At 39.9% G+C, this 26,519-nt stretch overlaps 2 protein-coding genes across 2 annotated transcripts in view; both read left to right on the plus strand.

Moving 5' to 3' along the window:
* The first annotated feature begins 17 nt into the window (after positions 1 to 17).
* Positions 18 to 17,526, plus strand: LOC131190981 (protein bicaudal D homolog 2-like). Its single transcript, XM_058168586.1, has 8 exons — positions 18 to 234; positions 354 to 566; positions 2,640 to 2,792; positions 4,921 to 5,337; positions 10,338 to 11,111; positions 14,208 to 14,359; positions 15,310 to 15,511; positions 16,646 to 17,526. The coding sequence occupies exons 1-8, from the start codon at positions 22 to 24 to the stop codon at positions 16,649 to 16,651; spliced, it is 2,130 nt and encodes a 709-aa protein (XP_058024569.1). The 5' UTR covers positions 18 to 21; the 3' UTR covers positions 16,652 to 17,526.
* A 4,584-nt stretch (positions 17,527 to 22,110) lies between these two features.
* Positions 22,111 to 26,519, plus strand: part of LOC131190982 (5'-nucleotidase domain-containing protein 2-like) — a 31,952-nt gene continuing 27,543 nt past the window's right edge. Inside the window, exon 1 of the mRNA XM_058168587.1 lies at positions 22,111 to 22,456. Within this exon, the coding sequence (XP_058024570.1) occupies positions 22,186 to 22,456 (271 nt within the window). The 5' untranslated portion in view covers positions 22,111 to 22,185. The remainder of the gene's footprint in view (positions 22,457 to 26,519) is intronic.

A 26,519-nucleotide genomic window follows, 5' to 3' on the forward strand; every position in this document is an offset into this window, starting at 1 on the left:
CATTTATCATTAGGGTATAGCATGTCAGAAACTCTCATGGACCAGGATTCTACAAAGCTGCAAGCAGAGGTGGAGCGACTAGCAGCTGAGCTGCAGGAGGCAATCCAAGAGAATGTCCAGGCAGCCCAGTATGGGCTAGCTGTGCTGGAGGAGAATGAGGAGCTCAAGCAGCGCTGTGGAGATCTGGAAGGTCAACTAGAGGTCCTACGTGTAGAATTGGCCTGCATGAAGGAGGTATACCTATACACTTAGTGGACAATTTCCCTACTCTGCCTTGAATTTTTAATATGACCTAGGCTGGGCAGTGAGGATGCTGTTTCTTAGAATGTCTTCCATCTTCTTTTTTGCCTTAGGCTTTGGCAGAATCTCATAGCAACCATAAACGAGCAGCAGCTGATGGGGAAAACCGGGAAGAGTCTCTACTCAGGGAATCCGCTTCCAAAGAAGCCCATCTGACTCAAACCATTGAGGAGCTCCAAAGTGAAGTGAAATTCCTGAAATCTCAGTTTGACAACACAGGGGTGGAAAATGACCGGCTCAGTGTAGCTCTGCGAGACTTAAGGAAGGTAATTTGGGCAAGGCCTAATTAAGGAGGGATATGCTTAGAAGTCTCAGAATAAAGTAAATTTTATAAAGTAAGTGCATTCATATTAAGCAAATTGTCTATGTTCTCATACTCTTAGCCAAGAAGAAAAAAATTGAAATATGGACACAAGTTTGAAAGTATTATAGCTGAGGATCTCATTACTGCACAGCTGGGTCTGTTTTTATTTGTCTTGAAATTTGACCAGTTACTGTCCAAGTGCTTTAGAATTTCTGCTGCCATGAGACTTATATAGTCTACTTTTCATGTTTAAACTGGACCTTATTTGCTCCACTTGGGTTTCCAGGATTTATAAATATACTAGTGTAATGTCCTGCTTATTTAGGAAAAAGTGATGAAACTATCTCTCCCCACTCCTTTTCAGATTTAACACTGGGGAACAGTGTGTGGGAAATAATCCAAGCATTTAAATTTTCACTTGAGAGATTCTCTGAAGAACAGAAAAAAATGTAGTAACAATTTTCCCAACGAAAACACCTCTGGAAGGAGGCCATGTTAGTTTAGTTTCATATCGCAAGAATCTGAAATACATTTTATCCATACAATTGTACTGTGTTTTCCATCTGCATGACTCAAAGTAGCAGTGGGTGGTGGTTCTGGAGGTACTTCTGGTGTCTCAAAAGTACGATGCAGCAGACTATTTCTGGCTCTTTCAGTCTTGGAGCTGGAGTTAGTTCCGGGTCCAGTGCTGCATTTCTGAGACACTCAAAAGGTTGTGTAGCCACAAGTTGGAGATAAGCATTTGGCTTTCTGTTGGGAAATTAATATTCATGTGTCTGCTTAATTCTTTCTTGAGAGTTAATGCAGCAATAACTGTATTCTGTGAACTGGGGGGGTGGGTGATGTGTACTTTTCCAATCATGTTAGCATATCATCCTTCCATTCCCTTCCCTTCCTTTTTGCCCCTTTTCAGAGACCAATCAAGTACACTACTGTATTTGCTGCATGTACCCCTTTCTTTTGCATGCTTCTCTTATAAAGAACAAGACTTCCCAATGCTAGGTTATGTATAATTAGGTCTAGTTTAGAATGCTGGATCTCAATTGATAAGGGTAACTAAGTATTTATTTATAAGGGAAGTTTTTTATTCTACTTAAATGAATAGCAATGTTGTTGGTTTGAGCTCCAAGCTTTGTGATTTGGTTGCAAATGTTTCATCCTCATTTGAGGAGACATCTTCAGTGCACTTAGGATTGTGCTTGTCTGGGATAGCACTGGCCTTTAAATACCTTTCTGAGTCCTGGTCTGATTTCAGGTTGTGTGATTGGCTGTCTATAATTGCTGAATCATAGTCCTTGGTTTTAGGTACCATCTGTGTGATGTAAATTAGTACTGGTGTTCGGATGTCTTCTGATGATGTCGTAGTCTGGTTTCAGGTTGATTTGATTGGCTGCGTGTGATGTGGTCCGATTTCTTGTGATCTGTTGAGTTATAGCTTTGTAGTATGGTTGTTCGTTGGTCTTTTAATGCTGCTTTCAGGATCATGGTTGTTTTGTTCTAAGTGGTGGGTAGATTAGGTTGATGTCAATGTGTCTATTGATTTATTGGTGGAAAACCAGGCTTCTAGAAATTCCCTTTCTCTCCTTTTCACCTGGGTTACAACTGTGGTCCCAGTTAGATCAAATTATTGTTGATTGTGGGGACGAAATGTTTGCAACCAAATCACCAAGCTCAAATCAACAACATAACTACCAACCTGAACTACTAATATTCAAATGAATAGCAACAGCACTTAGACTTACATACTGCTTCATAGTGCTCTACGGCCCTCTTTAAGCAGTTTACAGAGTCAGCATATTGCCCCCAACAATCTGGATCCTCATTTTACCGACCTTGGAAGGCTGAGTCAACCTTGAGCCACTCAGGATCGAACTCCTGGAGTGAGCACTGAGTTAGCCCTGCAGTACTGCATTGTAACCACTGCACCGGCTCTTGTAAACATAACGGGCAGCCTTAAATTGCTTTTGGTGTTAGTTCTGTTTTTCTTTTAGGAAAGGAATGGCTTTACCATACCCTTCTCATAATTCCTTTCCAGGAGTGCCAGACTCTGGAGACTGAAAAAAATCAATTGCGTGAGGAGATGAAACAAGCTAAGTCACGGGAACTTCGCCAGTTGCAGGATTGTGGAGAGCTTGAGGAAGAAAATATTTCTCTGCAGAAACAGGTCTCCATTCTCCGGGGAAATCAGGTATAGCAATGTCTACAATGTGGACCTTTGTCATTAATCTCATATGTATGTATGTATGTATGTATGTACTTTCCATTATATCTATTTAGGATTTGATCTACTGTTGATTTGATATAAAACAGGTTATTCAGTGCTTGACTCCTATATTCTAAGGACACTATTCAGATGTCTACAACTGTGTGCTAGGTATGCAATTTCATTAGCAATATTATTCTTGTCCTGCACTAGCATATAATTAGAGAGAGGGAGGGAGGGAGGGAGGGAGAGGGAGAGAGAGAGTCTCAACTCAGACATTTTTCTGTGCATGAAGCGTATCTGTTTTCATACAAGATGAGATTCGGAAGAAATTAATAAAGGGAGAGGATTGAGTAGAAATAAGTAGTTGATCCTTTTACAGAAGCAAGGGCCTGTTGAACTCAAGAACTTAACTGGTCACTTCACATCCTGCTCTTCTAACTTTCATCCTCACTGCATAGTTTATCTATTGTTGCCTGGGCCTCCATGAGTAGGAAATACCTCAGCTAATTTTTTACTTGAATAGTGTACAAGACATGGAGAAGGTGTAAATCAACCTTCTCCAGCCTCTGCTATCCAGGTGTGTGGAAACTACAATTCCTAAATGCCAAGGTGGTTAGAAATTTTAGGAGTTGTAATCCCTATACACTTAGTGAATAATTGTATACTGGTGGGTGGGGTGGGGGATAAATTTCCCTTTTCTTTAAGAGTATTGGTGATTTTGGAAGATTTATTTTCTACTGCAGCACCCGCATGGTGGAATATTCTCCCTCTAGGAAAAGTGAGATTAGATACATCCCTCTCCACATTCTGCAAATCCCAAAAATACTGACTGGGTTATCAGGCCTGAGGGGATCAGAGAGATTTTGCAATGGCTCCCTTATTGCAGTTAATATCATCTTCTCTTTTGTTTGCTTTCCTATAGTTATTTTTAACTGTGATTATTTTTATATGTTTATTGTTTTTTTAATTAAGTGGTGTATGCTGTGCAGAGTCACTTTCATGTGAGATGGATAGTTATACAAATAAAATCCCTTTTTGTCTAACACAGTTATGTTCTAACTGGCAAATTCCAGGTATGTACACTTCAGCTTCCACAATTCTCAGTAATGTTCATGCTGGCTAGGGAATTTTGGGAGCTGCTCCACATATCAGGAAGGTGTCATGAAAGAAATTTGGCTTAAGAGCTGTTGCTGTATTTGGATATGAAAGACAGGCTCTTAACAAAAATTCTGGAGAATGCTTCTTAACTGCAAAGGGTCAAAGCTCCTGAAAGTTTCTATGTATAAGACGACAAGGTGTTAAAATTATTCAGAGCATTAATAAATTAATATTTTCAGAAAGCATTCTGAAAATCTAACTTCTCCCTCATTAAAAACTGCAAATAGATATGGCTTAAGCAGACTAGTTCATTATTTCCTGTCTTGTTCTCCGATCTTTTCTTCAGTTAATGTTTACCTGCTTCCATCTCGTTCATTTGTGTTACTTGTATCTAGCTTTATGAAACAGTTACTTAAAGTAATCTTTCTCTATATCGAGTTTTCCAACAATACAGAAATCCCTACAATGTGTATCAACATTGTAGACAATTGAAGACAATTTAAAACAATTATGATTGTTTTTAGAAAATAGAATGTTTTTTCCTTGTGTAGGTCATAGAATAAATATTTTCAAGATCCAAACAGATCCATTAATGCGCTTTTATTAAAGTTTTTAAAATGTAACCTTATCTTCCTCATCCACATTCCAAGTTAAACTTTGACTAGTATAAGGTCATTGAGTTCAAATACTTTGTTCTGCTACTAATAGGTCAGGCAATGAATTCCTTAAGAAACGAACTATACAAGAGGTGCTACAAACAAATGTTTGACATTTTTTAAACTGAGTAAGGCCTTAGTAGCAGATTTTAAGAACACTGTTATTGGCCCAGAAAAAAAGGCATAGATGATGTATTTATTTATTAAATTCATATGCCACCCATCTTTCTATCAAGAGTGGCCTAATCTAATTGATCTAATCTTTGTCTGTGTATGAATGAAAAGAGATATAGACTTTAAAGTGTGAAGTGGAATGCAGTTGCAGTGCCAGTACTAAATCCCTGTTTCATCCTAAGGTGGAATTTGAGAGTGTCAAGCGTGCCCTAAGGTGCCGTGAGGAAGAGCTTATGTTGGCTGATTCCCAGCTACAAGAACAGGGTCGTCTTCGGGATCTGGCCGAACAGCAACTTCAGGAGGCCCTTGAGACTGTCCAGGCTGAGCGTGAGCAGAAGCAGGAACTGCGGCGGGAGCTAGCCGTCTATGCTGGGGGCCGTCATGATTCTCTGAACAGCTTGCAGACCAACCTGGAGGAGCTCAGCCACAGCCACACCACAGAGTGTGAAGAGCAAGACAGTGGTTTTGCCAATGGTAGCAACGTAGGGGTCCTGACATCCACACCTCACAGCTTCCAGCCTGCACCTGGTCTTGTTGCAGACCTCTTCAGTGAACTTAGCTTGGCAGAGATTCACAAGCTACAGCAGCAACTCCAACAGGTAAGAAAATCAAAGCTTTGGTTAGGGGTGGGGAAGTGGGAATTTGGACTTGACAGAGTAATGATTTGCAACACTGATTGTGTTCTTATTGAGCAGAGAAGTGAGCAGATTTGTTTCAATTGCCAAGGAATTACTGATGACCAACAGTGTTCATTCAGATATATCACTTCAAATGAATTAAAAACAAAGGTGAATGGTCAGGTTATTGTAGAATAAATATGGAGAATATGGAGAAAATTCTAGCCAAGCTCTTCTGAGATCTGGCAGATTTGAATGTTAAGGCTTTTTCATTTTGATGTGATTCTTAAAACACCCTGATATTCGAAAGTCCATCCCAATAAAATAAAACTCTCTAGTGTAGGCATGGAATTTCTGGGAACATACATAACTCTTATCTGATCATGGGTCCTTTAATGAAGGGTTGAGATGTTGGGAAAACACATCTTTCCTACAGGACTGTTGCCTCTGCAAATGAACTTTTTGGTTTTTGATCCCCCTGGTTGCATCCCTGAAGATTAACTCCAGTATCTGACAATATCACTTAGAATTACAGGTAGTCCTCAACATTTGTTCAAAGTCATGATAGTGCTGAATAAATGGACTTATTATTTGTGCCTGAGATTATGGCCATTGGCAGCACCCCCTACAGTCACGTGATCAAAATGTATTTGCTTGGTAGCCCATCTGCACTTACGATTCCATCTCTTCCCATTATGGCCTTCTGACTACCTTGCACCCTTCCTTGAAGGATGGCAAGCAACAGCAAAACCACACAGCTCTGGGGATGCTTGCCATGCCTTGTGAAGCCTCGGCTGCTGCAGCCCATACAAACAAGCATCCATGCACCTAACCTGCCTTCCCACCCAGTTCCTCACAACAGCCTTTCACCTTTTGTGACCAGCCACTGAAGCAGAAGCATCTTGCTGCCTTTGCTAACTCCAGTTTGAATCCGCAGTTGCCATGCTATCCTGAGACCTCCTGCTTCTCTGCTGAATGCTTCCCATATGTAGCTCCCCAGCTGGCCCCAGGAATGCATCACCAGGCCACAGTGTCTGTAAAGTGCCGTGGTGGCTCAGGCTGTAAGATAGCCTGTTATTAAAACACAGCAGCCTGCAATTACTGCAGGCTCGAATCCCACCAGGCCCAAGGTTGACTCAGCCTTCCATCCTTTATAAGGTAGGTAAAATGAGGACCCAGATTGTTGGGGGGGGGCAATAAGTTGACTTTGTAAATATACAAATAGAATGAGACTATTGCCTTACACACTGTAAGCCGCCCTGAGTCTTCGGAGAAGGGCGGGATATAAATGTAAATTAAAAAAAAAAAAGTGCCAACACCCATGAAGCGCCAGGAAGTATTTATTTGTCCAGCTGCCTTCTCTCCCAGTTCCCTCAACTGACCTTTTCCTTTTGCACCGAGCTGCCGAAGCAGAACCACCGAGCTGCCTTTGTTCTCTTTTTTTAGACCCAGGTTCTCCAGTGAACCTTTCCTACATGTGGCTTCCTGAGCCTTCAAAACACTCTTTGGAAGGATAGAGCGGCATTCCAAAGGCTATACTATCTCAGGAAATGAATGAATGGTGGCTGGAATGGGCTGGGGCAGGCTGCGGCAGTTGGGGCTTCATGGAGCGTAGCAAGCAACCGCACAAGGCAGGATGCATGTAGCCAAAGGGCAGAGATGGTGGGGAGATGGGCAGGAGGGAGGAATTAGAGGCAGTCTCTTACCTTTCTGAGGCCCAGGGCAGGTGGCGGAGAGGAAACCTAGCCTGGAATGGCTTGGTTTAGGGTGGGTACTCACTTAATGACCCACAATCAGAAGTGCCTGGATTGCCATTGTAAGTCAGTGCAGTCATATGACATCTCATTTTATGACTGTACTGACCTGCAACAGCAATTGTGCTCCAACTGTGTTGTAAATTGAGGACTACCTGTATAGGCAAAGAATGCAGAAGCTAATATGCAATTAGTGGGTTGCAATGAGACTAAAACAATAGGTCCTGTAATGTTAAATCTAACTCATCAAAGCTTAACATATCACAGAACAAAAAAATTATCATGTAACTTCTCCACTGCAAAAACATATGGACTACAAATCTTGATCAAGGCAAATCAATAGATGCAATCTACATAGACTTCTGTAAAGCTTTTGACTCAGTAGTACATGATTAACTTCTCCTAAAACTAAAATTCTACGACATTTCAGGACCCCTCCACAATTGGATAACTGCTTTCCTGTCAAACAGACAACAAGTGGTCAAAATTGGCAATGCTCTATCAAATCCTGTTCCTGTCAAGAATGGCGTTCCCCAAGGCAGCGTTCTTGGACCTGTGCTCTTCATATTATACATTAATGATCTCTGTGACCATATCACAAGTAATTGTGTTCTCTTTGCTGATGATGTCAAGCTATTTAACACAACCAATAATACAGCTACCCTTCAAAAAGACCTTGACTTTGTATCCAAATGGTCTAAACATGGCAACTCCAAATCTCAACCAGCAAATGCTCAGTCTTACATATAGGAAAAAAGAACCCAAACACTAAGTACAAGCTTGATGGACATTACCTTACAGATGACCCCCACTCTGTTAAAGACCTTGGCGTTTTCATATCAAATGATCTAAGCGCCAAAGCCCACTGCAACTACATGGCAAAAAAGGCTCTAAGAGTTGTAAACCTAATCTTGCATAGCTTCTTTTCCAAAAACACTACACTACTAACCAGAGCATATAAAACATTTGCTAGACCAATTCTTGAATACAGCTCGCCTGTCTGGAACCCATACCACATTTCAGACATCAATACAATTGAACGTGTCCAGAAATATTTTACAAGAAGAGTTCTCCACTCCTCTGAATACAACAAAATACCTTATGCCACCAGACTTAGAAAACCAGGGTTTAGAAAACTTAGAACTCCGCTGCCTCCGACAGGACCTGTGTTTAATTCATAGAATCATCTATTGTAATGTCCTTCCTGTTGAAGACTACTTCAGCTTCAATCACAGCAATAGAATAGAATAGAATAGAATAGAATTTTATTGGCCAAGTGTGATTGGACACACAAGGAATTTGTCTTGGTGCATATGCTCTCAGTGTTACATAAAAGAAAAGATACGTTCATCAAGGTACAACATTTACAACACAATTGATGGTCAATATATCAATATAAATCATAAGGATTGCCAGTAACGTTATAGTCATACAGTCATAAGTGGAAAGAGATTGGTGATGGGAACTATGAAACGATTAATAGTAGTGCAGATTCAGTAAATAGTCTGACAGTGTTGAGGGAATTATTTGTTTAGCAGAGTGATGGCCTTCGGGAAAAAACTGTTCTTGTGTCTAGTTGTTCTGGTGTGCAGTGCTCTATAGCGTCGTTTTGAGGGTAGGAGTTGAAACAGTTTATGTCCAGGATGCGAGGGATCTGCAAATATTTTCACGGCCCTCTTCTTGATTCGTGCAGTATTCGTGCAATACAAGAGCAAACAATAGATTTAAACTTAATGTAAACCGCTTCAATCTTGATTGCAGAAAATATGACATCAGTAACAGAGTTATTAACACTTGGAACTCACTACCTGACTCTGTGGTCTCTTCTCAAAATCCCAAAAGCTTTAATCAAAAACTGTCTACCATTGACCTCACCCCATTCCTAAGAGGACTATAAGGGGCGTGCATAAGAGCACAAACGTGCCTAATATTCCTGTCCTATTATTCCCTTTCATTATATCTAATTAATATAGTTATTACATACTTATGCTCATATATATGCTTATATATTATATAGTTGTTACATGTCAATGCTTATATATACTGTTGTGACGAAATAAATAAAATAAAAATAAAATAAACTGTCTGGAGACTGAAAGTCAGAAGAGCCAATTAAAGGCTAGAGATACTTAAAACATTTTAATCAGGGAGTTACAGGTGAAAATGACACTTTGGTACCACGAATTGGCACTCAGTGCAAGAAGTGATTCTGATTGTGAGCTTTTCAGATGTTAGTAAGTACCTTTTCTTGGACTATGTAATGCAATTTTTCAGATTTAGGAGCATCACTGTCAACTGTAGAACTACCTACTTTGTTTAGTTACCGTTTTCCTGATTGGGCTGCTTTACTACCTTGTGCCAAATGTTCTGCTTGTGAAACAGGTTCTTGAAAGATGATTTTCACTTCCTCCTCTGCTGAGTATGTTTCTCCCCACTTTCTTCCCATTTAATAGTATACCTAGTTTAGCAAAGAACATTGTCAGGGAGCTTATTTCCAGCTCACTATGGCATCCCTATCTTTGTCTTAGAGTGAAAACTAACCCTTGGTGGCATATCAAGGTCTGAAGCTCAGCACTTTTCTGTCCGAGTTAAACACTGGTTCTGGGAAATCCAGATGGAAATTTGGCAGGACAGTTAAGGAGATGGGAGAACCTCTCCTTTCTGTCTCAAGATGGGTCGGAGCTTAAAGATAGAAAAAAAGAGCCTTAGACTCAGTGAAATCAAGACAGCACTTGGTAATCTATTTGTTCTAATTTATCACATAAATTTGTAGAAAACATCCTCCCAACAGTGTAAGCCTGAAATTCAGAGCCTTTCCTTGTCCCTCTTATAACCTTCTGTGGAGCTTGATATCAATCTTGTTTTAAATTTTGGGACTTAGCATTTGAAAGAGCCCAGTGATATTCCAAAAAAACAACAACCCCATTTTGAGCAAAATTGAGCTAATCTGGGATTCAGAATATAGATAAGTTGCCTCTCCCCTCTGCAGTCATATATTGCATTAAGGCACAATGTGGTTTGTTTTATGCTATCTTAATGTGTTGCATGAAACCAGTTATGGTAGTTTGTTAAACCAGTGTTCATGGTCTGCTGTGATGAATCTAGCCAGTGTTTCTTATTGAATAAATTATTTTAACACATAATATTTTTAACACATAGTGTAATATGTAAACCCAATTAACATCTTACCATAGAAAATTATGTCCTATCCTTTCTTTGTTCCCATAGGCAGAAAAAGAAAAGGCTTCACTTGCTTCAGATCTGCAGGATCTCAAGAAACAGCTGACCAGGACTAAGGAGATCTTGGCCCAACAGCAGTTGTGCAACAGCCGTCAAGTAGATCAGCTTCCAGCCCCAGAGGCTAAGCCTAGTACTAATAACGGTGTGGATAACCTGTCACCCAATAATAATGAATGCTACCGTGAGGAGCTGGACAGGGCCCAACTGGCAATCCGGCAGGAGAGAGAGGCAGCTGCCCGCTTAGAAGCTGAGTTGAGAGTTGCTAGACGGATTACCAGAGAGTGTCAGTCACGGCTGGCTGAGACTCAGGAGGAGCTCCTTATTTTTTCTGAGGAGATGGCATCTCTCTACCATCACATCTGTGCCTGCCACAACATAACCCCTCACCGTGTAGTATTGGACTATTACAGGGAGGGTCGTGGTGTTCAAAGTGTGTGCCGGAGGCATTCCTCCAGAAAGCATATGTTCACAGAAATAGAGACAACTAGCAGTGGAGACAGATCACCAGCCAGTAGCCCTGGCTCTCTGTGTGGTTTGGAGCCTCTTTATGTCACTAATCTGACAGAGATCTTGAGAGAACAGCTGGGGCATCTGGAGGTGGCACTGTCCATTGCACATCAACAGAGCCCAATGGGGCACAGAGCTGAATTGGAACGTGATAAAGAAGTTCTGGTAGAAGAGGTGCTGAAACTGAAGTCCATGTTGAGCACAAAGCGTGAACAGGTTGCTACACTGCGCACAGTGCTTAAGGCCAACAAGCAGGTAAGTGCAGGAAGTCCTAGTTGCAGTACAGATCTGCCGTGGATTAGCGGAATGGAAAGTGGTCCTGAGAGTCAGGTTTGGGAGCATCCACTCCCTTGCTCTTTAACATCTGTATGAAGCCACTGGGAGAAGTCATCTGACAGACAGGTATGGCACTGAACATATCCAGCTTTACATGGCAAATTTAGGTTATAGGCCAGGGATATAGGCCTTCTGTAAAGGGCACGATCCCAATCCTTTTCCACCTCTGTAGGTGCAGTTCTGCAGACTAATGCCTGTGCTAGCTATCGGACAGCCTTGATCTATGAAGGCGGTTGCCGAACCACATTGGCTGAGACCCTTAGCTAGCAGGCCATATAAAAACAGGCAGTAGGTTGGATTTGGCTCATGAGCTATAGTTTGTCAACCCTTGCTCTAGGTCATCCCTTCACTAAACATACAGGTAGTCCTCAGTTTATGACTATTTGTCTAATGACCACTCATTAATGACAGCACTGAAAAAAAGTGACTTATAATTGATTCTCACGCGATCATTGCACCATCACCACAGTCACATGGTCAAAATTTGGGTGCTTGGCAAGAGTTCCAGGTTCCAGAATCATGTGATCACCATTTGCAATCTTCCCAAGAGCTTCCAACAAACAAAGTCAATGGGGGAAGCCAAGTTTGCTTAATGGCTATGTGATCTGCTTAACAAATACAGCAAAAAAGGTTATAAAATTGGCCACAATTTACTTAACTGCATCATTTAGCAGAAAAAGTTCTGCTCCCAGTTGTGGTCATAAGTCGAGGACTACCTATAATTGTGGAAAGAGTAAAACCATTATAAAAAATAGCTCCCAGAACCTCTGCAAGCAGTTTAATAAGTTCCATGGTCTATGGCAAAGCTGTCAAACTCCCGATCCACAAGCCAGATGTGTCATGCACTGGCCATGCCTATGTCTAGTTTAGCGAAGGGGAAAAAAGTCCCAATATGTCATGTGATGACGCCGTGACGACGCATGTTTGACACCCCTGATCTATGGTATTGAAAACTGCTGAAAGATCCAGAAGGGCTGAGAGAAACGCACTATCCCCATCCAGTCCCAATATAAGGAATCCAGGAGAGCAACCAATATTGTTTCCATCCTATACCTGGGCTTAACTAAAAAGGTTATAGGTAATCTAATGTTTCTTGGATGCTCCATAATTGGTCCACTACCACCATCTAAGCAACCTTTTTGAAGGTTGCCCAAAAATTATCTAAGACCATTGGATCCAAGACTGGCCTCTTTCAAAACTGTTGGCAACTCCCTTTCCTATAAAAAGGAATTGACTACCTAGACCTAGGTAGTCACACTCCAGGATCAGTGAGGATCCAGGCTACAAGTGGCAAAGTACAGTCTAGATAGCGCTCTGTCCATTTCTCAGATTTTACAGGCCAAAAATGATTCCAGATGATTCAGCAAATCAGAGTATTGGTCACCAGTGAAGATTGCCCATGAGGAATCAAGGGTTTGGTGAATATAAGTGATTTTTTTTCAACAAAACACTATATAAATTGGTTACAATGGTCAAGCAGAACACGATATTGATTTCTCCAAAGGTTACATGTGTAACCTTAAGCAAGGCAGGCTGATGGTAGGCTACAAATGGAATATGAGAGCAGTGAGAAAGCTTAGCCTCCAGTGTTGGCCCAAACATGAGCACATACCCATGCTTAATTAGATTCACTTTTCATCTTTTTCTACTGGTGCTCCAGGCATCAATTCTAGCTTTTCCTTTCCCTAAGAGCCTCCATCAACCATGGCACCAAACAAGATCAAACTCCACGGAAAGACTGCTCAAATGACTTTGTCTCTTGTTCCCAGAAACACGCCAAACTGTCTTCCAGGGAGCTGGAAAAATCCTCTGGAAACAATTGGATCCATTGGGCAACTGTGATAAATCATATAATAACCCACCTGCTACATGGAGGTTTAGATCATGGCATGATCAGACAGACCATGGTAATAGGGTAATGGGAATCGCATCTCCAGATTCCATGACATTTAGTTAGAAACAAACATGAGGTTCAAGGTGTGATCATCTAAAGTGTCAAGCTAGGGATGTGTTGTCATCTTGTGAATTCTTGTGCGTTGTGTTTAATATTGTACATTAGCTATCTTCAAATTTTAATTATTTTTGTATTGCAGATGTTTTTTCTTACTGGATGTTTTATATTTGTTTTTGTATTGTGATGATATAGAAATTTAATAAATAAAAACAGAAAAACTAGATCCTTATCTTTTATTATATTATGACTTTTAAAAGGTTTTGATACAGACCTTCCCTGATATTTCATGAAAGAAATTTAAACAAAAAAAAAATTCCTCTGAAAGGATCAAATGGAAGTCATCAGAAAACCAAAAGGAAAGAAGTTAAATGGGTTTCTTCAGGAAAGTCACAATAAAGCTACATCCATGGCTATAGGATGTAGGATGCTAATTACAGTTCTGGGCCTTCAAATATTGATTCCATAAGAAGCATGTCAATCTGTCCAGACCTTAAGAAAATGCATTCCTTAGTTTCCATCAGTTGTGCCAATACAATTTGGATGGTAGTAATGATAATTGTATCTCTCCTTTTTTTATTTGGAAACTATCTGCACAGTCTGCTGTATCTCCCAATATCTCCTCCCATCCTCTTGTGTTTGCTGAGCCCTTCTGTTGCATTTTACTGTTGAAATCCATGTGGTCATCCCATTTTCAAATAAAACTAGGTTGTATCTGGAGTACAGACATGTCTTTTCCTGCCTATTTTTAAAGTCAGCAAAAGCCAGAATGAATGCTTCCAAGAGTATATCTGTAGAAATGGGCAGTCAATTGTTTTCTAGGAAAAGGTTTTATGTGGATGTGGTCCAATCTGCTAATCTAGCAGCACAGTTGCCCCTCAAGGAGTTATTAACAGACTGAGCTTCCTAGGAAAACTTCAGCAATGATACCCATGATTGGAGTGGCATTTGCAGGGTGATCTAGAAGATTTGGGGAAGCAGTCAGCTTCTAAATTTTCTATAAACAATGCAAATGAAGGAGGATATTTGTATATCATGTGAATGTGTGCAACCTTTCTTTTCAGACAGCAGAGGCAGCCCTCTCAAATCTCAAAGGACAGTTCGAAAGTGAAAAAGTGCTGGTATCAGAGACCATGATCAAGTTGCGTCACGAGCTCAAAGTCTTGAAGGAGGATGCTGCTACTTTCTCTTCCCTACGTGCCATGTTTGCTAGCAGGTTAGAAGCAGGGTTTGCTCAGTGAGGCAAGAAATGAGCCTGTTTTGGAGTAAAGAGTCAAATAGGGTTGGGTTAGTTCTTCCATAGCTACCATTGTTCTGTAACGTAGTGCAAGGATAGGGTGACTGCGAGCTACACGGAACAGCCAGTAGCTTTGCTGGATTTTGTTCTTTATTGACTATGAAAACGCAGCACTGAATTTTGATGGTAAAGTGCTATGAAATAATCTTTAGTTACTGAATACAGGGTTAGGAGGAACGCTGAGAAACAAAAATATGGTAACGTGTCCAAAACTAGCAATGAATTTTATATAAAGTTAATTTCAAAAATATTTTGGAAATGATTTATTTTTCTTAGGTTGCATGTTTTTATCTTTTCCAAATACTTTATGTAATACTACAGTGAGATTAGTATTTTAAATATTTAAATATTTATTTTTGCCACATATTTTTTAACCTTAATGTGCATTTCTTTTCTGGCCTAGTGTGTTTTACCCAGGTTTTTTCTGGTTATGCCTGTGCACTCCTTGATAGAGTACATAAGACTACCAAAAGCAACAAGGGCCGTTTAAGCCTTTAAAATGGTGCAGAGGAAGGAACTAGCTAGAGTATATACTTTAAAAATGCACAAGATACTGAGACATGAAAACATAACAAATTACTCTACATAATCTGTTATGAGGAGTGGCCAACTTTTTAGCAGCCTTATCCTGAAAACCATGTTCTAGTTCTCTGGTTTCTGAAATTTTATCAAGCATGAAATTTCTACTGTAAATATACCTTTAAACTACATCTTTTCCCCCTTGATATAAGACAATCTGATATGTACCGTATTTCAAATGAGATTTCATGCCATTTCTGGCACTTGAAGGGCCACTGGGTATTAACCTTGCAAGGAATTGTTTTTTGACATATCCCTGAACTTATTATTGCCTTCATATTCTGTCCCAGGTGTGATCAGTATGTGAGCCAACTAGACGAGATGCAACGGCAACTGGAAGCTGCAGAGGATGAAAAGAAGACTCTAAACTCCTTGTTGCGCATGGCGATCCAGCAGAAGCTGGCACTCACACATCGACTAGAGGCTCTTGAAAACCCAGTGGAAGAGATGCGGAGCAATAGGAGGATACTCAGAGCAGCCAAGAGTAGTGCGGTAAGAATAAAAGGGACAACTGAGAGATGATGGAGGAACAAAAAACACCCAATTCTTATGTTTGCTATAGATGTAGCACTATTTACCTAGCTGTAATGGAGAGCGTTCCACACAGACCTACATACTCATCTCTCTTTTTTGTTCTTGAATGTAGTATATAGGTCTGTGGCGCCAGGCAATGTTTGTGCAGAGTTGAGCTGAGCCTACATTGTGTTCATACCAAATCTAATTTGCAAATCTGCTTATATGCACACTTTCTGTTCATTACTTAAATGCACAAATATCAACTGACTTAGATGCCTAAATTTCAATGGACTGTAGCAATCTCATTATTTTGCAGAAATAAGAGCTATGGACAAATGATAAAAATTATGACCCTGGGAGGAGCAGATGCAGATTGTCCTTGTAGATGAAGCCACTCAGCAATGCACAAAAACTCTTTTGTCTGCGTGCTTGAGGATTTCTGAAATGCTACTTATTTTTTAACAAAATATTTCCCACAAGCAAAAGATGATGTTTTCAAGAAATAAAAGGCACACAGTCGGGATTTAAAAGAATCTGGGGCAGTCAAGTAATCATAAGCATAAGTGTACCATAAGTACAGTGACCATATTTTCTTGGAAAAAATAAAGGACAAATCTGCAAAAAGGTCAAATTTGAGAGAAGTCATAAAGATTTTTAAAAATGTGTTTATTTTTTTAAAAAGGGAGCAAAATTGTACTTTTGTAACAATTTCATTATCAGCACATTTTTCTGTTATCACTAGGAGATTGATTAGCTGAGCAGTTCATAACTGCTCACAGAATTCATGATAATATATACAAGAGCCAAATTTGTATTGCTATCACAGGTTGGAGGACTGGGATGTTACTGATAAAAATGTTTCTTAAAACCAAAACTGCATGCACAGATAACCGTAACTGCATGTTTAAGAATTGGTCACATGATCTTAAGCAAACCTCCACATCTAACCTCCTTAATATGGGCTACTAATCTTGGCCTATTTAAATGTTAAATAAATATGGTAATTAAATGCATGCCATGATCAGCGTAACAATGTAGAAAATTGATGAGATTATATGGATCTTCCTGATCTTTTTTTCTTCTCTCCAATTCTTTTCCTCCTCCTTTCAGAGATGAGATTAATGGGATTCGGTACAGGATTTCTTGGTTGTTTGGGATGCTCTGTGACGAAAGGACTGCAATTCGCTTGAGTAACCAAAAACACTGAGTACCTGCAACCTGCAGCCACTCAAGAAGGAAACTGGATAAGAAGACTGTAGCCCGAACATGTGTCTTTATCTCCCCCCCTCCTTTTCCTTACTGCCTTAAGAACTCCCAAAGATATACTTTCTCTCTAATATTTCTCTGGAACTATTTTGTAAAACACCTGTAATACCTTTTTAAAGCTTTGTTCCAATAACAGTGATATCAACCTTGAATAAGGCTACACACTTAGTGTTAACTGGCTGAAAGAAATTGTGCAGGGATTGCCTGTTTCACTACCCCATATTTGCTCCCCCCCACATTGACCAACCATTTATTCTGCTTATCTGTTTGCCACAGGTTTTACAGGTAAATTGAAACAGCTGTGCAACTAATGGACATGTAACAATGAAATATGTTGTCAGATGAAGATATACCTGGAAGCAATTTTGCAGGTTGGAGCTAGGCAAGCCCCTGGTTTCCCTTAAATAAATGATGTCCCCTGGTTTCTAATCTCTTTTTAACTACAATCCAGAAAATAAATCTATACTTCAAAACACTGCATAACAAGGAATATCAAAATGTTTTGTAGTTCTAAATAGACATATTTATTTAACATGCCAAAAAAGATTATCCTTCTTTACAGTTGCCCTATAATACTGTCCCAAGATAGTCTGTAGCCTTTTGCAGAGTCCTATCACCTGATCTTTGACATTTTTTGTGCCTTTTCATCATTTGTTAATTCTATTCTTGATATATTTGCATTGTTCCAAAAACACCTACCCATGTCTGATAGTTTCATATGTTTTCACTCCCTCCCATTTTTACTGACATAATGTGTATGGTACTTAAAGGGGAAAAGTGTTACTGAAGTGAATGAGGGTCTATATTTGCTGAAATATTTTCTTAGTTTTTTTTCTGATCACAACGAGCCATAAATAGATAAAGTTATTTATTTTTTGCAATATCTGAATGTCAGAAAATGTCTCAGTAATATTGTTCAATTGGGAAAGTAATATACTGTAAAATGGTCAATCACTAGTTTCCTGGGCAGTTTTCTCTGTGCTAAGAAGGCGCATATAATTACTCCTTCCCCCTTTGGCTGGATGCAATTGTTTTTCAAAGCTATTTCAAGGATATTGTGCCAGGCACTGGAAGAAAAGCAGAGAAAGATATTTGAGGCTTTGTTTAATTATAATATTGCCAGACAGAACAGTATTGTATATGGTTGGCTGGTGCCCCCTTCTGGTGAAAATTGATCAGTTGGGTAGTATAATATACTTATTTAAAGATGGGTTTTGATTGATCCCTTCTTGACTATATACTTGATAACAAACATTGGTTTTATTGTTAAGTAATATTGTGTGAAATTTTCCTTCCCCACTTAACTGAATGATATCTGTGGGACTTTGATAAAAGGAAGAGGGCTAAGAAATAAGAAAAAAAATTACCATGCCTTTGGATTAAAAAAAATAGAATGTTAATATATAAAGCTTATTTTGTGTTTCTCAATAGAAAGTCCCTGTAGAATAGTATGCCTTCATCCCTCAATATGCAATAATAAAAGTATGTATTTTTAAAACTTAAGATTTAAAAATTAATTTGCATTATTATCTATTTTAGTTACTGTAAAGAAGAGCTTTTCATTGTTCCCTATATCATTCAAAACACATTGTCAGCAGGCAGGGAAAAGTTATGCTTGATTCAGAGAGACAGAAAGCCATGGCTACTTTTGTCCATACTGTTTAATGCAGGAATTTTCAAACTGGTTCATGATATCCTGGGGATTTGTGAGCAAATCTGGGAGGGGTTGCAAAGTTTTTTCACCATGCACAGGAAAAGCTGGAGCCTATCAGACTATACTCCTTCTCTGCCTAGGTAAGCTAGTTTACCCATTCATTATCTGGCTGATTGTTTTGTTGCCACAGTGGGGGTAGGCCCTGGACATCTAAGATCTTGAGCCTACCCTGCCTAGTACTAAGGACCCCACATTTTATTTATTTATTTAAATTTATTGACTGCCCAACTCCAGTAGACTTCGCACAAAACTAAAAAGACATTAAAACAGCTAAATTACATTTAATAATAATAATAATAATATTTTAATTTGTATATCGCCCTTCTCCCGAAGGACTCAGTGCGGTGAACAGGCAGATAAAATATAAATACACACAATAATTAAAAACATCCCTTAAAAAACTAATTTAAATGCCCAAAATGTTAAAAAACGTACTCCCCCGTAAAATAACAAAATTTTAAAAACCCATCCAATAAAAATAAAAATCGGGCTAGTCCAGCCATACGAAATAAATAAGTTTTAAGTTCGCGGCGAAAGGTCCTAAGGTCAGGTAATTGTCGAAGTTAGATGGTGATCATGACAGTAGATATAGAAAAGATCTCAGCAAGGAGATCTTGGACTGTATTCTACATTGTACATTCTACATTGATGCCCAAAAGGGGAGTGCTGTGAATCACAGGTAGTCCAGGGTGCGCAACTGCTGCTCTGTTGGTAGGGGAGGGAAAGAAAACACATGGGAAAGAAAATGTAGCACTAGACAGGACAAACACAATTGGCTTGTCCAAGTAAAACCAGACCACGTTCTGACACAACTCCAGCTTTGCATGTGAAAGAATTAATAGTTTGTATAAAGAATTGGCCAGTGCAAAAATCCACAAAATTTACCTGCATTAATTGTTGATATGCTTTTCTTCTTTCTCCTCATTTATAGGGGACTATATATACTGTATTTTTATTCTGGGAAGTCAAGATACCACAAAGTTTAAAAATAACTGGCTTAGTAAAGTAGTCATTGACTACCAGCTATGGAGAACTTTTAACACTATCCATAAAGTCATAGCTAGTTTTAGTAAGACCTATACACAAAGTTAGGGGAGGTAAGAGATGATACTTTACTTCACTTAATGGGATATGTGACAAATTTATGACACTGAGCTCTGCCTTGGATTTGATCATTTTCCTCTTAAAAATAGCATTGATATGAAGCTGGGGCCATTTGGGTTAAAAATTTATGAACCATCATGTATATCTTCTAAAATTATTTATTCCTAAACTATAGTAGTTCTACTGAACTATTCACACACAAATAAAAGAGGTATGTAAACAACTGTGTGGTTCTACTCCCTTCCTCCATAAAGGAAAACTGATAATACTATAGCTTAATGAGAAAATATATATGTTCTTGCCAATGCTGGCTGTTGCTGAAGATGTGCTGATGGCAAGAAGCTAGTCTCTGTTATTAATGTTAACAATGGCAATGCCATATCCTTTGCACTGGCAAAAGCAATCCAGAGAAGGTACATGTGGAGCAATGTGACACAAATGAAGGACTGTATATGGAACTGATGCTTCCAATTTGATTCCAAAAAAGGTGCATGGGAGTGCAGAAGGATACAAAAGAAGCACTTGTCTACCTTTAATGTTTATATCACATGAAGGGAAGAGCATGTAGAATAGATAGAACTGAGTGAAGATACTTTTCTGGCTGAGGTGGTGCCCCTTCCAAAGTCAAAGTGCAGAATATATGCATTAACTGTAATAACTGAAAAGGGGAAATTCCACTATTATCACTTAATAAGAGTAAAAGGATTGGGAGTAAAAAGTACTGCCCTTTCATGTCACCTAAAAACTAGGTTTCTGCCTCAGAGATCAAACAAATATTCGCATCCAGCATTGATTCTGAGAAAGAATAGAATAGAATAGAATAGAATAGAATAGAATAGAATAGAATTTTTTTATTGGCCAAGTGTGATTGGACACACAAGGAATTTGTCTTGGTGCATATGCTCTCAGTGTACATAAAAGAAAAGATACCTTCATCAAGGTACAACCTTTACAACACAATTGATGGTCAATATATCAATATAAATCATAAGGATTGCCAGCAACAAAGTTACAGTCATAAGTGGAAAGAGATTGGTGATGGGAACTATGAGAAGATTAATAGTAGTGCAGATTTAGTAAATAGTTTGAGAGTGTTGAGGGAATTATTTGTTTAGCAGAGTGATGGCCTTCGGGAAAAAACTGTTCTTGTGTCTAGTTCTAGTGTGCAGTGCTCTATAGCGTCGTTTTGAGGGTAGGAGTTGAAACAGTTTATGTCCTGGATGTGAGGGATCTGTAAATATTTTTACGGCCCTCTTCTTGATTTGTGCGGTATACAGTTTAGAGATCATAAGAAATAAAATGTTGGTGTATGTATATGATCAGATGGAGTGAGTACAGTTCAAGGAAAAGATAAGGTAAAAATTATTGATGTCCAGCTTAGGTTTGGATGTCTCTGTCATCTTTTCAGTTCTACTTCCGATGTTGCACCTCATGTCTTTCCGATATCTTCATTGAAGTGACACTATGAGGAAAAATTACATATTTAGGACTTCATTGATTCTTTCTCCAAGATTTCAAAGAGCAGTAGTGATAAAGGGTTTTAAGAAAATTCAGAATGTGCTACTATCAATATGAAGGGTACAATTTGATTTCACTGCTTTTGTGATCTTTTGTCAGGGGAGGAAAATCTTTTAGGTAAATAAACTAGTTTTATGACACAAATCCTGATAAATAATGCAAACTAGGTTAACCATAAGCTATAACAGATGTTATAGCTTACTATGCTGTGTGAATCAGGCTATTGTAAATTACTCAACAAACCATTTCTTTAGCTTTCATAATACAGAAGGATGACTTAAAAAACTATCTCAGCCTCTAATTTGAAAGAGTAAGAGGAACCCTGGTTAAGGATAATTCTGACAAGGACTGAAAGGAACTGTTGGGTCATTTTTCCAGTTACTTTTAGGGTAATGGTGGACAGTTCAGCAGCATGCGAGAGGAAAAATGAACAAAAGTCGCAGGAAAGGATCTCCTAGCTGCATTATATTAACCATCCTCTAGTCAATAACCAATGTTATGGGTGAGCTATGAACTGGTCTCGCAGGCTGACTGGATTCCTGGGCTAAAATATGGCTAGGTACTTGTTTACTACTCAGATACGGCTACGGGGTGCCCTCCTAGCGAACCCTCCAGATTTGTAAACCTGACCAAGCAGGAACAACCAAAAGAAGGGGAAACCCCGAGGTCTCTGCAACCACCATCCTCACCTTTCGCCGCTTTTCTTTACTATGTTTAAGATCCGACGCCTTAGATCGCGATCCCATACAATATATCCCTTTCCTGGAAAAAACGCCTCCACCGAATCTCTGCTAATCGTTTTCCAATAGCCAAGCTGGGGTTAAGAGCGAGGAAAGACTGAATTCCAAGCAACGAGGCCAAGCTGAGGCTACAATAGACAGAGGTGCGAGGTGGGACAGCCCATCCGCGGCCACGGGCTTACGAGCGGGTCGGGGGCCTGGAGCTAGGCCCTTCCCTCTCGCGGGGCGGAGCGACCTCCCCCTGCCCAGTCTCTCGGCTGCCTTTTTCTTCTCCCGCGGAAGGTGGCTTCCCAGACGCTTCTTGCAGCATGGCTGGGGCCGCCGTGCGTGCCGGATGGTTCGTGCGCCTGGCGGCCCCCTCTGCTTCCTACTGCACTCACGTCGGGGCCGAAGTACCCGCCGCAGCGGCGCAAACCCCGCAACCTAGCCCACCCTATGGCAGCAGAAAGCCGCCCGCACGGCGGGTCCCGGCAGACGAAGACCCGGCCGCCCGAGCTTTCTCGAGCGCTCCAGCTCCGAGGCCGGACAACAAGAGCTTTCTCTGGGCGCGCTACGGCGAGATGAAGCGGCTGGTGCAAGGTGGGTCGCCGAGTAGAGCGAGACCTTTCCCCGCTTTTCTCTGCCTCCCCTCCCCAAAGGGCGAAGGAGATTGTAGGTGGGGGAGAGCCCCTGCGGAGGTTGCTTTGGGAAACTGGGGAGGTCCTCACGCCCACAGAGGCTTCCCTTCGCCTCTCTTTCCGTCTCCCCCGCGGCAGGGCTGCTTCATTGTCCTCTTCGGTCTCCCAGCCTTTTGTAGCCCTTCTGAACAGGCTCCCGTTTTCGGGGCGTTAACTTCGAGATTTCTCCCTTCCTAAAGCTTTCAAAGGGGCGATTGTTTTCCGAAACGCCATCCCGAGTACCTCGGCGATCCACGTATTCAGCTTCTCGTACTCCTGCATGCCAAGTTGGATGCCAGACTTTTTAAACGCACGCACGAACTTGCACGTCGAACATGTTTTTGGGTCGTTTCTTGAGCCCCATTCCTTATTTTGTCGCTTCCCGCTTGATCAGACAGAGCCTTTTTTGCGGGGGAGGGGGTCTTCGTCGGGAGCGATTTCGCTCCCCTCGAAATCAGCTTTCGAGAATTGAACGCCGGCTAATTTGTCGCCCCTTTAAATGAGAACTTCGGCCTCTCCTGCACACCATTGTGATGAATCCGATTGCTTTCGCATCGCTCCTCTCCTCCATCTGTTTCTGGAATTCGAGGTCTGCTCCGGGGTCTGGTTTTTTTTCCCAGGCATTCAAGCTGGGATATCCCCCCACCTCCTTCCCCCTTGTTGGCAAGGACGTGCTGGAGGTGGGAGGGAGTGATTTGTAACAAGTTTATACAGTATTGCTTTGTGTCTGGTTCGTAAGGAGGACTTAGTGGGAAGAAGAGAATAACGACAGAGAATCCTATGGGGTGTTGAAGGTCAATTTTCTGTTATGTGTTCCCACAATCTTACTTACTTAAGGGGCGTGCATAAGAGCACAAACGTGCCTACCGTTCCTGTCCTATTGTTTTTCTTTTTTCTTCTTATATATATATATATGCTTATATCTCCTTATATTTCCTCATATATACATTTATTTATATATATAATCTTTTTGTGTGATGCTTATATATATTGTTGTGACAAATAAAATAAATAAATAAATACTTACACTGGGTTTTTTTTCTGCTGACTATAAATAACATTTCATGCATCTAATATCTCCAGCTGATGGAGTGTTACAAGACTCTTGATAGATTTATATTGATATTGATTGTTTCCTAGTGATTGCTTATTTGATTGCTTATTTGTACTCAATGACTATCATTAAGTATTGTACCTTATGATTCTTGACAAATGTATCTTATCTTTTTATGTACACTGAGAGCATATGCACCAAAGACAAATTTCTTGTGTGTCCAATCACACTTGGACAATAAAGAATTCTATTCTATTCTATTCTATTCCAATATTAAGGAATTGATCCTTTATTTTCTAAAAGCTTTTCTTACTGCATCTAACCAATAACAGCAACATTTTTTTCTTGCTGCATCAAGTCAGGTTCCCTTGATCTCATCTAAACCTCACCAGAAATATATTTGTTCTGCTTTAAAGTAGTATTTTCTCACTCCAGTGCCATTTATATTAAGAGTTTCAGAGTGCATTTACATTGTTCTGCAAATTGAAAGATGGATGAGTAGTGCTTCAACTCAGCAGTAGAGAAAGCCCAGAAACTGCAATTTTAGTGGACTTTTCCACTGAGGTTAGCACTCTTTCAACAGACTAAAAAGTCTGCCTGCAAAACAACAACAATTTGGAAGGGTATATGAAAGCACATTATCTTTGCTTTTTGAAAGCTGTTATGTCTAACCATCCTGTAAACACAGGCCTGGAAAAGGAGATCCCACTTTTGTGGAAGGAAAGTCTTTTCTAAAATGATAGTTGCTAGACCTGGGTTTTGAAAACATTTCTGTTATTTTAACTCTTTATCATCTGTTGTCTGTTGTCAGTTGTCAGTTATCTAGAACAGTGATATCCAACCTTGGCAACATTAAGACTTGTGGACCTTAGTTCCCAGAATACTCCAGCCAGTCATGATCTAAAATTCTGGAATGTCCCCTCTGTGTAATACTAATCTCTACTAGAGCAAAGGAAATTCAGATTCCTATGTAAAAAGTAGAGTGGGGCTTCAGATGTTGGTTAGGGATTATTGGAGTTATGGTCCAAGCACATATATCCAGATTAAGGAAAATTGTTCCAAGTGCTTTGAAAGTCCGCTCTATCCAGAACACAAGTGGTCAACTTTTGAGGAGCGTTGGGGACTGCATTTAATCCTTAGAATGGGTGGTGCAACATATTTCAGTTGATAGGGTTGCATTACGCAAGGGACAATCTCTTCCATTCTTACTTGTTTTACAGAAATGTAGTTTTCTACTTTTTTGGGTGAACAAAGTAGTAAATCTATGCACTACTTTTTTCTGGATTTCCCACCTGACAGGTGATAAACAGCACTAACATGGTTGGGGCCACTGCCAAATTGCAGTGGCACAAAGGCCCTAAGATGGGAGTAAGGATCACTAAAAAAGTGTTTGAGAAATGTGTGATCCTGAGATTATACTTGCTGTAGGTCAACCCATTCTCTGTGAGGGTGCTGGATAGTCAATGCAACCAACAAAAGGAAAAAGAATACACTTATGTGCTCCACAGTTGTTACATGATAGCTGTTATCATACCCAGCCAACACAGCCTAAAGTTAGTGTCACATGTTATCTATGATTCTGTATAAGGCAGCATCTTAATGTTCCTAAGCCATAAGAGTTATCTACAGGGCTTGACACTTCTCAGTTCCTTTCTGATATGGCCATGCCATGAGGGAATCATATTAATGCTGGGTGTTGCAGCAGTGATTTTTTTTCCAAATTACTATGCAGTGAAAGAAAGTTGATTGGTTTTATCTCTGTGAGCTCAGATCAAAATATTTATTTTGGAAATCCACAATTATCCAAGTCTCTTCCTTATTTGCTGACTTTTTTCTTTCTGGCTGCTAACAAGCATGCCACGTCTCTCCCACTCTTTTCTCCTCCTCCTGCTGCCCTCAGCATTGCATATGTGTACAATATCTGCTTCCTTCCTACATATTGCCAGTTCTTTCCCAATATGCTGTGCTATCAACCGTCTGTATAGTATTGCATTGTCACTGCTTGACTGCCTGACCCAGAAATTTCTGATTTGTCGGGAAAAAGATCTTACTCATCCTAGGGGTTGTTTGGGGTTTTTGGTTTAACTGAAGAGACTTATTTTCAGCAAAATTTGTTCCAGGGAATAAAGGGGGAAGGATTGAGAAAAGTTCCCCTTGGACTCTGAAATTAGCTGACTCATCAAATGGCAAATGGCAGCTTCTGTTATTAACAGGTCTGTTTGCATATAAAAAGCCAACCAGTTCAGATTTCCAGTTGCGGAATAACAAGACAACAGAAGCATCAAAATCTATGCTATGTTAGTAGTCTGGTGTCACTGATGTTGTGTAGGTAGCTCATCCTTGAAATTAGACTAAATTTGGATTCTGATTCCAGCAATGACTATCCAGTTTGGAGGGAGAAGCAAGAATTTTCAAGCAAGTTCTGAAGTGAGGGGAGGAGAATATTCCAGGAAGAAAAAAATAAAAGTTTAGGAGAAATAAGGAAACAAAGTCTAATATTAGGGAAACAAAGATTAATTCCTGTTCCATTCATCTTTAATATATTTTACCTGAGAACTAGTAGAGAAGAAAATAATTTGAGCAAGTACCTACTTTTTCTTCAAGCTATCTCTGCCCCAATATCCAATACTCCAGAAGAAATGAGCCTATATGTGAATTTTTAAATAAATAAAGCAACAAACATTGCATTTTGGCTATTGCCACTGAAACTTAGTAGTAGGCTTCTTCAAACAGAAGATAATTCTGAATTGTTAAAGAAATAATTGTTGTTCTACTAAATTAAAAGTATTTTTATTTTCACCTTTTTATTCCCACCATTTAAAAATATATTTTGATCATAAACAATTTTTCCCAGGTTTTTAAAAGTTATGTGATTAGTTCTATACATAAGTGTCGAAACCTGTTAGGCTACATATTCATGTATTTGCATGTT

Source organism: Ahaetulla prasina, chromosome 2, assembly GCF_028640845.1.
Source record: "Ahaetulla prasina isolate Xishuangbanna chromosome 2, ASM2864084v1, whole genome shotgun sequence".
NCBI classification, from domain to species: Eukaryota; Metazoa; Chordata; class Lepidosauria; order Squamata; family Colubridae; genus Ahaetulla; species Ahaetulla prasina.